This window comes from Plectropomus leopardus, chromosome 15, assembly GCF_026936395.1.
Source record: "Plectropomus leopardus strain MGB_pleo_1.0 chromosome 15, ASM2693639v1, whole genome shotgun sequence".
NCBI classification, from domain to species: Eukaryota; Metazoa; Chordata; class Actinopteri; order Perciformes; family Serranidae; genus Plectropomus; species Plectropomus leopardus.
Window position 1 is genome coordinate 18,790,085 of NC_142190.1, and position 13,312 is coordinate 18,803,396.

A 13,312-nucleotide genomic window follows, 5' to 3' on the forward strand; every position below is an offset into this window, starting at 1 on the left:
TAAAACTATCGTTTGGCTATCTTTCTCCTCATGTCTCAGTCCCCCCACCTCCCTCTACCTTTCCTATTACTTTCTCTCTTTCCTAATACCTCCATCTGCCCCTCTGTCAGGGACTATGATGTCGTTGTTGTTGGGTTAATGTTTAATATGCCACTAGGAATATAAAGGGTCTTTCTGCAGTTAGATCGGTCTCATCACCTCAGAGGGTTTCTGTGAGGCACATCTGTGTTTCCTCCACTTTAAAATTTGCTTCACTGTTAGCTCAAGTGTGTGTCAGTTAATTTACTCTTGTTAGTTTTGATCAGCTGTCGGCTCTGAGTTTCCTGGATAGTTTTCTTTCCTGTGTTGCTTTTTGTCAATTTTTCCAGCCATGAATTGGTTGAAGTGGTTGTGGTACCACAGAAACTTCATCATCATTGTTGTCACTCCGCTTGCACTCCTTCCTCTACCTCTCATCATCCCTACATCGGTGAGTGTGACTGTGTGTTAGCGCAGAGGTAACTTTATTTTAATTAATTTGGTGGTTTTAATTTGTTTATCTTGACTAAAGGAGCATCACAGGTGGTTCTCAGAATCTAAAACAGGTAAAAGTTGTGGCTAAATATATTTATTCTCTGTATGTGGCTCTTTTATCTCATCTTCAATGCACTGTACACATCACACATCATGGAAACAAATGCACTTAATCATTATGCTTGGCTAATACTTTCCTGCTTATAAAGACCTGGAGAGGTGATTACAACAGAAGTGCACACATGGTTTCACATTCACAGCAAATATTTGTCGTTTTGAGCTCAACCTGTTAAATTAATCTGCCAGCTGGCCTTGCAAGCAGTTATGAAGAAAAAAACAATCTATCTTACTAAAATTTGAGACATTTTAATGAGTAGTCTTCTCTAAAATTTTGAGAAATTGTGTCAATGGCTCATTTGGCAAAATTAAGGAAACAATCACATAATTAAAAAAATATAGCGTTAGATCTTAATCATGATGCCTCAAATTACAAAATTCACTTTGAGGCCCACTTTCATAGCTAAATCCAAGCAAAATGAAGGTTTATCAGTATGTAAACCACAACATAAACCTTCAAATTGATTATATTGACAAAATACATCTACTATAAAACTAATATTACATAAATTCAGACTAATTGTTTTGTAACTTGTGCTTTAACTGTTACTTATCACTCCTCAGCTCTCCAAAGTAAACCACTCAATCCTAAAGAAAGATAAGGTCTGTAGGGTCAAATTCCTAACATGATCAATAGAAATACCTTCACCTTAAACCTGAAGACCCATATAACCTGTTAGGTGTTTAAATGCTGCAACCAAACAACTTCTTCATCAGCATGTTGATTTGCTCATTTTTATTTATGGACTTGCTGTATTTACTGTAAAAAGATTGTTACCCAGTGCATGCAAAGTTATTGAGGGAGTGAGTGGTGAATTTTAAGTCTGGTTATTTTTCACTGCAGGATGATTTAAACTATGTAAAGATGCTACGACATATATAAGGGAAGGCACATTTATTTTAACAGTACATTTCTGCAACAAAGCAGCTCAAAGGGCTTTACATAAAACATCAAAAGCATCGGGACAAAGTGTAAAAGAACCATTGTGAAAGGACTTTCAAATACAATTACAAAGGCCATGGAGCTAGAAAATAAAATAAGTTAAAATATACTAAGACAGGTGTAAGTATGTGTATGTATACATTTAGTTTGGTAGACTGGTAATAATAATAATAATAATAATAATAATAATTTAATTAATTAATTAAATGAGTATAAAGTAACAGAGTGTTGCAGGTATAAAGTTTTTCTGAAGCTAGCATCGCCCCAAAAGCCTGTGGAATTTTTCCATTGAATTTTGGATTATTGCAGAAAAAGCTCTGTGGCAAACAAACGTTTACAACACTTCCATGTTTTGGTCATAAGATAATCTTTGGGAATGAACACGACTTTTATGATTTTTAAAGCCTAAATGCAATCACAAGAAGTAAAAAGCTAATGTTAGGCCATAAACAAACTACACTTTAGACGCTTGGCTTTAATGTCGCCACCACAACAAGGCCTCGTTTGTATTGATGCTGCTGTGTAATCTCATTCAGCCATTTCTTATCAACCACTTCACTGAGGTACATAAAGGCTTCAGAGTTCACAATGGGGGTATTTTCTAATGGATTTTATGTTTTAGAACAACAAGTTTTAAGCTTGTGTTAACCAAAGACCTTATTCCAGGTGTCTAACCAAAAACACATTCAAAAAGCCATAGACCAGAGACAAAGGAACCATGCTAAAATGCTAACTAATTTCCGCACCTCATTCTTGCATTTATCTATAGTTCAACATTTGGGAAATACGCTCTTTGTGTTGTTTTTTTTTTTGCTAGTTAAACGTTAAGTTGCACCGACCAGCTCCTCCAGAGCTCACAAACACAGTATGTCTTATTTGTTACCAAAGTGTGGAAATGTCAAAATGTGGTTTAACAAGGGGTTTATGTGATGGACTTTGGGAGCAGTGACTTCCTCGAGTCTTGCAGGGAAACGCTATTATTGCTATTTTTATAGTTTCCTTGTTGTTGCAGCTTACTGTTGGTTGCCGCAACTTGGTGCTTCTACTTTGACTTTTGTACTAATTTAACAAACCACATACAGCATATTAATTAGTGAGCTTTATACATGCTATTATTTATTTTGCCTTTATTTAACAGGATAAGTCAGTTCAGAGCAAACTCGACAAGAAAGAAAATTATTAAATGTATGAGGAGAAGAAAGTCAATTAATGTTTTTCCCAAAAGGATGAACTGTTCCTGTAATGTAAGGTCTTTTAAAGAAAAATAATAAGCCATTAATTTAAAAATAGGGGGGAAGGGGAAGCGTGAATGTAACTTAAAATATCTATTTGATGAAATTATGATGCATTTGATGTTAAACTGTACAGAATAGTAGTTGTATTGTAATTGTGGTAAAATTAATTATAGTAGGTGTGTAAAGTAAATGGTAGTAACTGCAAATATAGGATACTATTGCAGTGCGCTGTAAAAGTAAATATGGATGTTACAATAATTACATATTTTTATTCTTTGATCAAACTTAAAAGCAGATATTTTGAGTTAGGCAAGGTCTCACCTGTGGGCAGTGGAAAGTTTAGTGTCGGGTAGTTTAAGCGGTCTTTGTGATCTTACTGAGGACCCATAAATACTTATCTTGTGAGACAAGAGCACAACAAACTGTTTGTTTTATGGTCAAGGGTTGTTGCAATCTGCATGTGTAAAGTCTTATTACCTTTTAAAGAGAGGCCGCAGATAAGACAAAGCTGAAATACTATATGGACTTTACTGTAAAGTGTGTGTCTTTGTCTGTGTCAAACATCTGTATCTGTGTCTTTGCATATCTCAGCATGTTTCACATGTAAAACAGTGCACTGTTGATGTGATCTTTGTCACTTCTCATTTAGAGAATTTGGCTTGAGCCCTTTACTACCACTTTTCTTCTGACCCGTGTGTGTGTGTGTGTGTGTGTGTTTACAGGAGGCCAGATGTGGTTATGCCATCATCCTCATGGCTCTGTACTGGTGTACAGAGTGTATGCCCCTGGCTGTGACTGCCCTACTGCCAGTCATCCTCTTCCCCATGATGGGCATCATGAAGGCTGGAGAGGTAAAGTCCTCTCCAGTGATGATTTGACTCCCAGACTCATTTTTTTTTTAGGGAATATTTTACAGACAGTCAAATCTGCTGACCACAGTGTTTGACTTTTATAGCTCATAAAACAAAGTGGATGTTACTTTATGTATGGGCTAGCAGGTTCATAGGTCATTATATCAGTTAGAACATGTTATATTATTTTCGTGCTTCATTTTGATTCGTCTGCTGAACTTAGTGTCTGATTTGTTTCAGGTCAGCATTGAGTACCTGAAAGACTCTAACATGCTGTTCATCGGTGGCCTGTTGGTGGCCATCGCAGTGGAGCAGTGGAACCTTCATAAGCGCATCGCTCTCCGAGTTCTGCTGCTGGTTGGCGTTCGTCCGGCCCTGTAAGAAAGCTTTGTAATATAGCTCAATATGTAGTAATATGGTTAAAAAGGTAAAGATAGAAGCTAACTTACAGATCACAGTGTAAAAGTGAACCATCACATCACCAGGCAATTAAAACAGGAGACAATGACATTAAAAGGAAACTTTGCCAGTTTTCAGCCAGCTCTGGGTCAGCACAGAGCACAGCAGCTCAGCCTTGCTTCCAGTTTTTTCCCAGTGGCTACTTGTTGTATTGTAGCAAAAAAAAAGAAAGAAGCATTTTTTCCCCATAGACCACCACTGTAAAATATACGTCTGCAAAACTTTTTACAGGACACCTCGAACTGCAAACAAGGTAAATTATAAATCTTTCTATTCTGACTTTTTAATTTATTGAGGTTTAATATTTATAAAACTTTCCTCGAGCTGGGAAAAGCTATCTACAAATCTGTGACATCATCTCAATGTAAAGTTTATGAGCTGAGCAGGAACTAGTGGGCAGGTCCAGCGGGAGAAACATTACTGGAAATGCTCAGCCACATACGATTGATGTAAAAGCAGAAGCTAGAAACCTTTTTGGCATATGCCCCAGGTGCACAATTAAATAGGCGTCACCTTGGTATCCAGTATCTAGTTATTATCATACATCTAAGGTGCAGTTGTTTGCCCCCCCCAATGCAGCCAGCATTGGGACCTCCACCAGCGGAGATGCGGGGAGCTCAAAGGGAAGTCAAACACCATTAATCTACACACACTGTGGTGACACAGAGCCGGTTGAAAATAAGCAGTTACTCTATTTCCCTCCACTGTGCCCATAAAGCAGGGTAGATTTTTATTCACTATTTCAGTCATTAGTCATAAACAGCAAGTGTATACATCCAGTAAACCTTCAATAACTAGATAGACTTTTCATGGTTTCATTTTGGTTTTGGAAAAAGGAAGAAAGGCATATTTTCTAACAACCTCTACAGGTAGTGAGTATTATTATTACTCTTGGCACGTTTCACCATGACTAGCTAGAAATCAACAATACCAAATGTAAATGAGTCATTGAAGCGCAGCTGTGTAGTTGTCGGACCCTGGTCTGAGCTGGATAAGACTGATGCTATGATTGGACAGTCAAGGGGCGGGACTTAGCAAAGGATTCTTACGATCTGAAATGTCTCTCAGTATGATAGTAGGCTGCTCTGTGGATTCACACTGTTGGCCACTTATGAGTGATTTCTCCACAGCCTTATGCATGCCAAAAGCACACATCTTAAAAAGTCATTTGATCGATGCACTAAAACTTCAACACATGCATATAGACAAAACAAAAACAAAGAAAGACATCAATTTGCCAAGACATGCAGGATTTAGACAAAAGACGCTGCAAAGTAAAAAATAGCACTCAGTTACTTAACAGAAACACAACAGATCTGATCTCCACTATTTCTGCTGTACTCACGATTACCGTCCTCATCCCTTCCGCTGCCCTCTCACACAGGTTAATGATGGGCTTCATGATCGTCTCATCCTTGCTGTCCATGTGGATCAGCAACACAGCTACCACAGCCATGATGCTGCCCATTGCCCAGGCTGTGCTGCAGCAGCTGAAAGCCACAGAGGCCCAGGCAGACGAACGAGATTTTCAGGCTACAGCCGAGGACAACGAAGCATTTGAGCTCGAGATTGGTCAAACTAAACAGGAAATAAAGTCTGAGAAACAGCCAGACACCAAGGCTCAGCTGGAGGACAACGTGTGTAAGTAAAACTGTCAGCTTGATAGATGACTTTTCCAATAACTTTAACTTACCGAATACATTGGTCTCCAGATGAACATGAGTGGAGTCCAGAGTCACTGCAGGAGTCCAAGAGAAGAGCGATGGACATGAAGTACGAGCACCTGACCAAAGGGATGAGTCTGAGCGTGTGTTACTCTGCCAGCATCGGAGGCACGGCCACGCTCACCGGCACGACCCCTAACATCATTCTTAAGGGTCAAGTCGACAAGTAAGGCATTAACAAATAAAGGAGAATATTATTCCAGCTGTTTGTACCCCCTTTCCTCCTCTCATCTCTCCATCTTTTTTTTTTTCTTTTTTGAAGGCTCTTCCCTGGAAACGGTGATGTGATCAACTTTGCCAGCTGGTTTGGCTTTGCTTTCCCCAACATGGTGCTCATGCTGGTGTTGACCTTCGTCTGGCTTCACTTTATGTTCCTGGGCATCAAGTAAGAAAACTTCAGCCTCATACAGACATTAACAGATGTTTCTGTGAGCAATGAAGACAGAGATGCTTTTCACATACTCACTATCATGTTTCAGTGTTCATTTACCCCTAAATATAAAAATATTGTCCCACTTACAAAACATGGATGCAGCTATTTTTTTATATATATATTTATAAGGAATGTTTCTTCTTAAAGGGTAACTTCAGTATTGTTCAACCTTATTTTCCCATGTTTTTCTGTTTATATGACTGACCAAAACAACAAATTTTGAAAATGGTAAGAGAGAGGGCTGCAGCCAGCAGCCCCAACACAGGCTGCAATGTAAACGTTTAACGGGCAATTGCACACTATCGATTTGTGCCCATTTAGAGTGCTTGTTTTAACCACCGACAGGCTCAGATTGTTATTCTAAGTGTCTAAAAACATTATGCAGAGGATCACTATCGAAATGGACCTTTTCGCTAAAGAGTGAGGTCCTTAATGTTTAACCAGAAACAGACTAACCAGAAATTATCATCACCAAATACAGCAGACTCCATTTAAATAAATAAAATCCACCCGCAAGAACCCCTGAAGCTAACTGTGTCTTGTTTGGATCAAACCATTTTTGACACATTAAACATGTTTGGACAGAACCAGGCTAGCTGTTTCCTCATTTTCAGTTTCTGATGAGCATATTCCCTAAATGCCACACTTTTGCTTTCAGTAAAGACAGTGGAATGACATCCGTATAATGATTATTACATTTTTAAGTTCCTTACGAAAAACAACTTAATGCTGAATTCCTTTTAGCTTCTTCAGTTTCAGGGTCCTGGTAATGTGCATGCAGAGCCATCATTAATGTTATAAGCAACACCTTTTTTTAACATCTGCAGTGAAAAAGGTCTCGAGTTACTAATTTCAGCCACACAGGCAGACAGTAATCTGTGATGTCAAGTTCACCAGTTTTACGAACGCCGCACGTTATCATTGTGCTGACACTACAGCTGCTGCTTGAGATTTATGGTTCAAGGTGCAATAAAACAGCACAAGCCATTATCAGGGACAAATCCATGCTACCATTTATTTCTGCTGCTGTCATATCTCATGTAAGAGATATGACAGTGTCAGGGCAATCACCGCTCCTTTTAAAGTCAGCTTTTATGCTCAGGCAGTAAGTCTGCGTCTTAGAGGAACAGCGTGCAAGATCTAGAGGGGGTTTTAATGGCATCTAGCAGTGAGGATTACAGATTGCAACCAGCTAAACATTTTCATGGTTAGAAATCCTCCAGAGTTCGGGAGGTTTTGACCAGGGGCAAAATTATCCACAGAGGTCTCTTCCTTTCCAAAACAGTATCACGTACCAGGTGACCTAAACCGGTAAAAACGCTGAATAAAGCAGTTTCCCATTTAAATAAATATCTGTCTATCCGGCACCCTCGTTGCAGAGGTAGGTCAGCTATGGTGGCCAACGTATACTCATCTAACAGTTGGTATGGTAACCTAGCAATTAGCGCCCCACGAATGATGTTACATCCTTAACATTAAGTTAAATATTTAATGTAAAGTTACGGATGTTAGGTTTAGGCAATTCAAGTTACTGTGGATAGGATGTTTGGTTTAGAAAAAAATATATGGTGAGGATGTGTGTTTAAGTGACAGTTCAGGATTTTTGAAGTGGGCTGTATGAGGTACTTATGTATAGTCAGTGTACTTCATACAGTAGCTGGTGGTTGGCGGTACCGGTTTGCAGACACAGACGGGACTTGCACCGCACAGCTCAGCATTACTGTGCTGTATAGAGGGGATGATATCACACCGTGTTTTAGCCACTTTAAAAAAACACCTACTTAAAAAATACAATATCAGTCGAAATAGACACTGTATTGACAGTGTTTTCAACGTGAAGTTTTGTTTCAGTCGGATCAGCCGATAACTGCACTTTCTGACCCAAACAGCAAAGTTCACTTTAAGTTCACATGGTTCTTAACGCGCTTCTCAGTTTGCTTGTTTAATCTCATCAACACGTTGGTAACGTAATCACAGCCTTCCAAAATTTGTGGTTTATGCACAAATTACTGGCTAATGATTACATGGTAGGATATGTTCAAATATTGGTGCATTACTTTCTGAAGGAAAATGTAGAAACAGTTTATGAGAACAGCCTTGAATGTACCAGAAACAGTGTTTGGTTTGTCCGTGCTGGGCTACTGTAGCAACATGGCAATGCAACACAGCGATCTCTAAAGACGGGACCCGCTCCCTATGTAATTATAAACAGCTCATTCTGAGGTTAAAAAACACAATTCGTATTTTCAGGTAATTACACACAAGAGAAAACATACTTATTACATTATGTTCCATTTTTGCTCATATATCCCCCCCCCAAAATCCTACACACTGGACTGTTAGGGCTTTTTATTTTATGCTTCACCACAACTTCTTAGTTTTTCTAGTATTTTAATAAACTGTAAAGAAAATCATCTTTCAAGAAAGACACAGTCCAAACTATAAAAAAAAAAATGCTGTACTTTACAGTTCAGTTCATTTCATTCATTCACAGTTCACTGAATTTAGTTCCTGCATAAAATCTTTCATCACTTCTTTGATTTGTTAACCAATCTGCGGCATCTTTGCACTTTGTACTTTCCTCCTCAGCCTGAGGCAGTCGTTTGGCTGCGGCTCAAGAACCGACAGAGATAAGGAGGCGTACACGGTGATGAGGCAGGAGTACAAGAAACTGGGGCCCATGAGGTTTTGTGAGGTGGCGGTGCTCAGTGTCTTCGTCCTGCTGGTGGTCCTGTGGTTCACCAGGGAGCCGGGCTTCATAGACGGCTGGGCAACAGTGCTCTTCAATAAGGAGGGAGCGTAAGTCTAAGTCTCTGACTTTAAACAGTAGCAGTTTACATCACAAATGATCTCTGCTCTTAAATCCACAGCTTGTGCGTTTGCACTGTGACAGCATATTTAACCAATATGTGGAATTAAGTTGCTTTATGTCCCTCAGGTTTGTGTCAGATGGAACCGTCGCTATCTTAATATCAATGCTCTTCTTCGTCATCCCATCCGAAATCCCAAAGTGTGGAGGTTACGGTACTGACGACGAAGGTGAGATGTTAAATAAATCCACTCATCACATCTATGGAACAAAACAAGACAATGCCTTAATAATGTTCGCGTGACCTAAATTTCAGCTCATCAGAGCACTTGGTGATGATTACCCAGCGGATACGACACTGCACTTTCAAACTAATTACTGTTTCATGCTCACACTTCATCTGCCTCTCACAGGTAAGACGGTGAACACTCCCACTACTTTGCTGAACTGGCAGGTGGTCCATGAGCGAATGCCCTGGAACATCATCCTGCTGCTCGGAGGAGGCTTCGCTTTGGCTGCTGGCAGCGAGGTAAACACACACAAACACGAAAGGGTTTGCCGACTAATCACTAAGTGAATGCTAGTTTTATTTATCAATAATTAGTTTATTTTATGCAGCTTTTCAAGTGCAAGTTCCTGCAGCTCTGAGCTCAACGTCACTATCTCTGCCAGTCGTGAGCTTGGAGGGGACGAGAGTTTCGTCCAGTGCTTGTTTGGGTCAGCGTCTGCAGCTAATCTTGGACCTATCAGGCTGATTCTGTCAGCTCAAAGATCTCTTGTGGTTGTGGTCACTCATAATTATTGAAATGTCTGTTTTATAGTGCCATTACTGCAGACTCCACACACCTATCAGCCAGTTGGTGGGGGTGCAGGTTTTTCCGGAAATCAGCTCATCTAAGAACAAGTCTCCCTGTCTGTTGCAGACCACATTTTGACCTTCGCCATGGCCTTAAAAACCGACATTCATGAAAAAGTTTAGTCTCATTTTGCATTGGAGCATCTTAATTCATTGCAATGTTAGGATATATGAAAGTTAGGCAACTTTTGGATTCAAAATGAATAAGTCAGCTATTTTTTGTGACCTTTGCCACCATCTTGACTGTAAGAAGGCCGGCAGGGAGATTTGCTTTTCCACCCGAAATAATTAAGTAGGCTATGTACAGAAAGTGGGATTTAAGACTTTTTGAAATCCACTCAGAATTCAATTTAAAACAGCATTTTACTAATTTTACAGCAGCTAAAACTGAAGGAAAAAAACATGAACCTATATCAGTTATTTGAGACGAGGGAGATTGTTGCCCAAATATTAATTGCAACATAAAATATGACTTTTTGATGAGGCACTCTTAATATTTTGATATTTTACAGTGCAGAAAAAGAATACAGAAAAATCACATTTCCCATGGCTCATTATTTTTAAGATCTTTTTAACACATTTTAATAACAATCAAGGCCTTATTCTTTAGATTTATTGATTCAGTGCCTTACAAGACAATGTCATGTTTTGAAATGTTTTTTTAAATATTTTAATTTTGTGCTTATTTTTCGTATTTACCAATGTGTTTCGCAGTAGCCTCTTAATTTATTATAATAAGTCAAGTTGTGAAGGACATGGATCGAAGATTAGTGGCGGTTTTAGTCATTAGAAATCTGAATTTCAGACGAAGTACTGTTAGCAGGAGAACACAGCCTGCTCTGTGTCGTGCTCTGCAGCCCTGTCAACAACAGACGAGGAGCATCTTTAAATGAGCTTCTGGGACGTTCAGCACATCTCTTGCTACAGTCTACAGTCTGCTGGAAAAGAACCGTCCAAAATGCCGTGATCAGTACAAGCGGCCACTTGTGTGCCATTCTCTAGTAGTTGCTCTGTCACTGCTAGTATGGCAAACAATAACTAAGACTCCTTTCTCAAAGAGTTAAACATTTCTGCTTAAAAACATCTGTTTCCAGGAGTCAGGTCTGTCCACGTGGCTGGGAGAGAGCTTGGCACCTCTGGAGAAAATCCCCCCCTTCGCCATCTCGCTGCTCCTCAGCCTGCTGGTGGCGACATTCACAGAGTGCTCCAGTAACACGGCCACCACCACCCTGTTCCTGCCCATACTGGCCTCAATGGTAAACAGGCGTCAACATGCACACACATACAAGAAAACACGCACAGCTTCTCTGTGTATTTAACCGCGCTGTGTTTCTTACAGGCCGTAGCTATAAAGATACACCCGCTGTACGTGATGCTGCCCTGCACCATCGCTGCCTCTCTGGCCTTCATGCTGCCTGTGGCCACGCCACCCAACGCCATCGCCTTCTCTTTTGGAAAACTCAAAGTCATGGACATGGTGAGAATTATACACACAGTCTATGTGTCATGAATCGGTTATATCAGTAAGGTTTAGGGCAAGGATGTTCAACTTGTTCAACATAATGTATTGTTATTGTGAATTGAGAAAATAGTTGGCAGGCCATCTGGCACCCTACCGCGGGCCACATTTAGCCCGTCAACCAAAAATTGAGTATTACTGGTTTAGATGATCTAATTTACAAGATGATATTAGTTTCAGGTTTGTGCCTTTGTTGAGAAATGTCCTTAACAAAGACTGTAGAGAAACATCTGTGTGATTTTTATGAGATGTTTCAAGTTTTGTGGAAGCTCCATTTTTAAGTTTTTTACTGCACAGTGGTTTTTGACCTTTCCTCGAACTGCACGCTAATCAGAATGTCACTGTCTGTTTCTTCAGGTGAAGGCTGGCTTCATGCTGAACATCATTGGGATTTTGACCGTTAATTTGGGCATCAACACTTGGGGATACGCCATGTTTAACATGGGCACAATGCCTGATTGGGTCAACATTACAAATAGCCAACCTTGAGTGAAGGGAGGGCACAGAGAGAGGTGGAGAAAGGTGTTTTTAAAGTGTCTTCAGATCTTAAAAAATGCCCTATAAATTAGCCAAAAATATTCACCACTTAATAAACAAGGTTTTTAAAAAAGGAGAGTAAAAAGATTATCCATATTAAAACACCACATATTCTGTATCAAACAAACCAGTATAGATTATAAAACCAGACCTTGGTGAAAACCAAAGACATCGATTTACAACCAAACTGAGATAAGCGTGATTAGCTATCACATTATAAGCTTCATCATTAGACAGACACTGCCCTGTTAAGTGTTCAGTACTTGTGTCCGTTAGAAACACAAAACCCGAGGTCACTTCCTGGTACACGTTTCCCTAAATGTGACGTCATCTTGTGGATCTGTTTATCACTCACAAATGATGCCTGTTTGAGTGATTATTTAAAATGTGATTATTCTGAGTGATGTTTACACCAGATATGTAAATGAGCCAAAATTGAATGAATTGTATCAGTTGATTTAACTTATTACTGTGGTCCTTTTGTTGGACCTTGAGTCTTTTTTTGTTGTTGTTGTACTTTTTATTTTTTATCAGTGTTTTTGGTACACTGTTATTAATATGAAGAAGCATTTACATTTCTCAACTTTTATGTTTTGGCATGTTTGCTATGCCTACAGTTGGCATAGTCAAAAAAAAAGAAAAAAAGAAAGGTTGCTGCACACAGACGTCTGTATAAGGTCGATGCAGAGATGGGGATAATGAAATTTACGTCACATGAATCAAAGCGGACCCTCACAGACACACGGATGTGGACACTATGAATTGACCTTTATAGTAGAGATAATAACAATCTCTTGATCTAATTTTCAGCAAGAATGGAAGCATTTTCCCAAAATCTTGAGCTTTTCTTTTAACAAATCCAACTTTTAAGTACCATACAATTTTTAAGCATTCATCTTTTCACAAAAAACATTTTCACAGTGGTCAAAAAACTGTTTGCTCTTCTCCTTTCTGCACAAAAACGGGAGGAACGTATGTTTTTTAGTGTGACAACATAAAATGTAACTAAATGTAATTAGAAGCTTCATTTGAAAACCTCAAAAGAAACTTAAGAAAAAAAAGATATTCAGTGTAACGCACACATCAGTAGCAGGAAGGTGTTACTACTATAGGGTACAGTGAGTACAGATGAAAAGGCTGGTTGAAGGATAACTTTGTGATAAGAGGCTGCCAACAGTATACAACTGTAGTGGAGGTCAGCGTCTAGTCTGGTTACTACAGGTAAAAGTAATAAACGTGTACAAAATGTCCCGGCAACATTCGTACCACGTTGTTTGTTTAGTGAAAATAAAGCGTCATCATGTGAACAAAGTATG

The 13,312-nt window shown here is 39.3% G+C and overlaps 1 protein-coding gene across 1 annotated transcript; it reads left to right on the forward strand.

Annotated features, from left to right (window-relative positions):
- The first annotated feature begins 182 nt into the window (after positions 1-182).
- On the forward strand, positions 183-13,310 carry slc13a2 (solute carrier family 13 member 2). The gene is made up of 12 exons (XM_042499271.2): positions 183-469; positions 3,531-3,659; positions 3,900-4,036; positions 5,503-5,759; positions 5,831-6,008; positions 6,105-6,227; positions 8,865-9,074; positions 9,214-9,314; positions 9,498-9,613; positions 11,035-11,196; positions 11,280-11,417; positions 11,817-13,310. Exons 1-12 carry the CDS (start codon positions 371-373, stop codon positions 11,946-11,948), a joined length of 1,782 nt encoding a protein of 593 aa, XP_042355205.1. The 5' UTR covers positions 183-370; the 3' UTR covers positions 11,949-13,310.
- Positions 13,311-13,312: the final 2 nt, after the last annotated feature.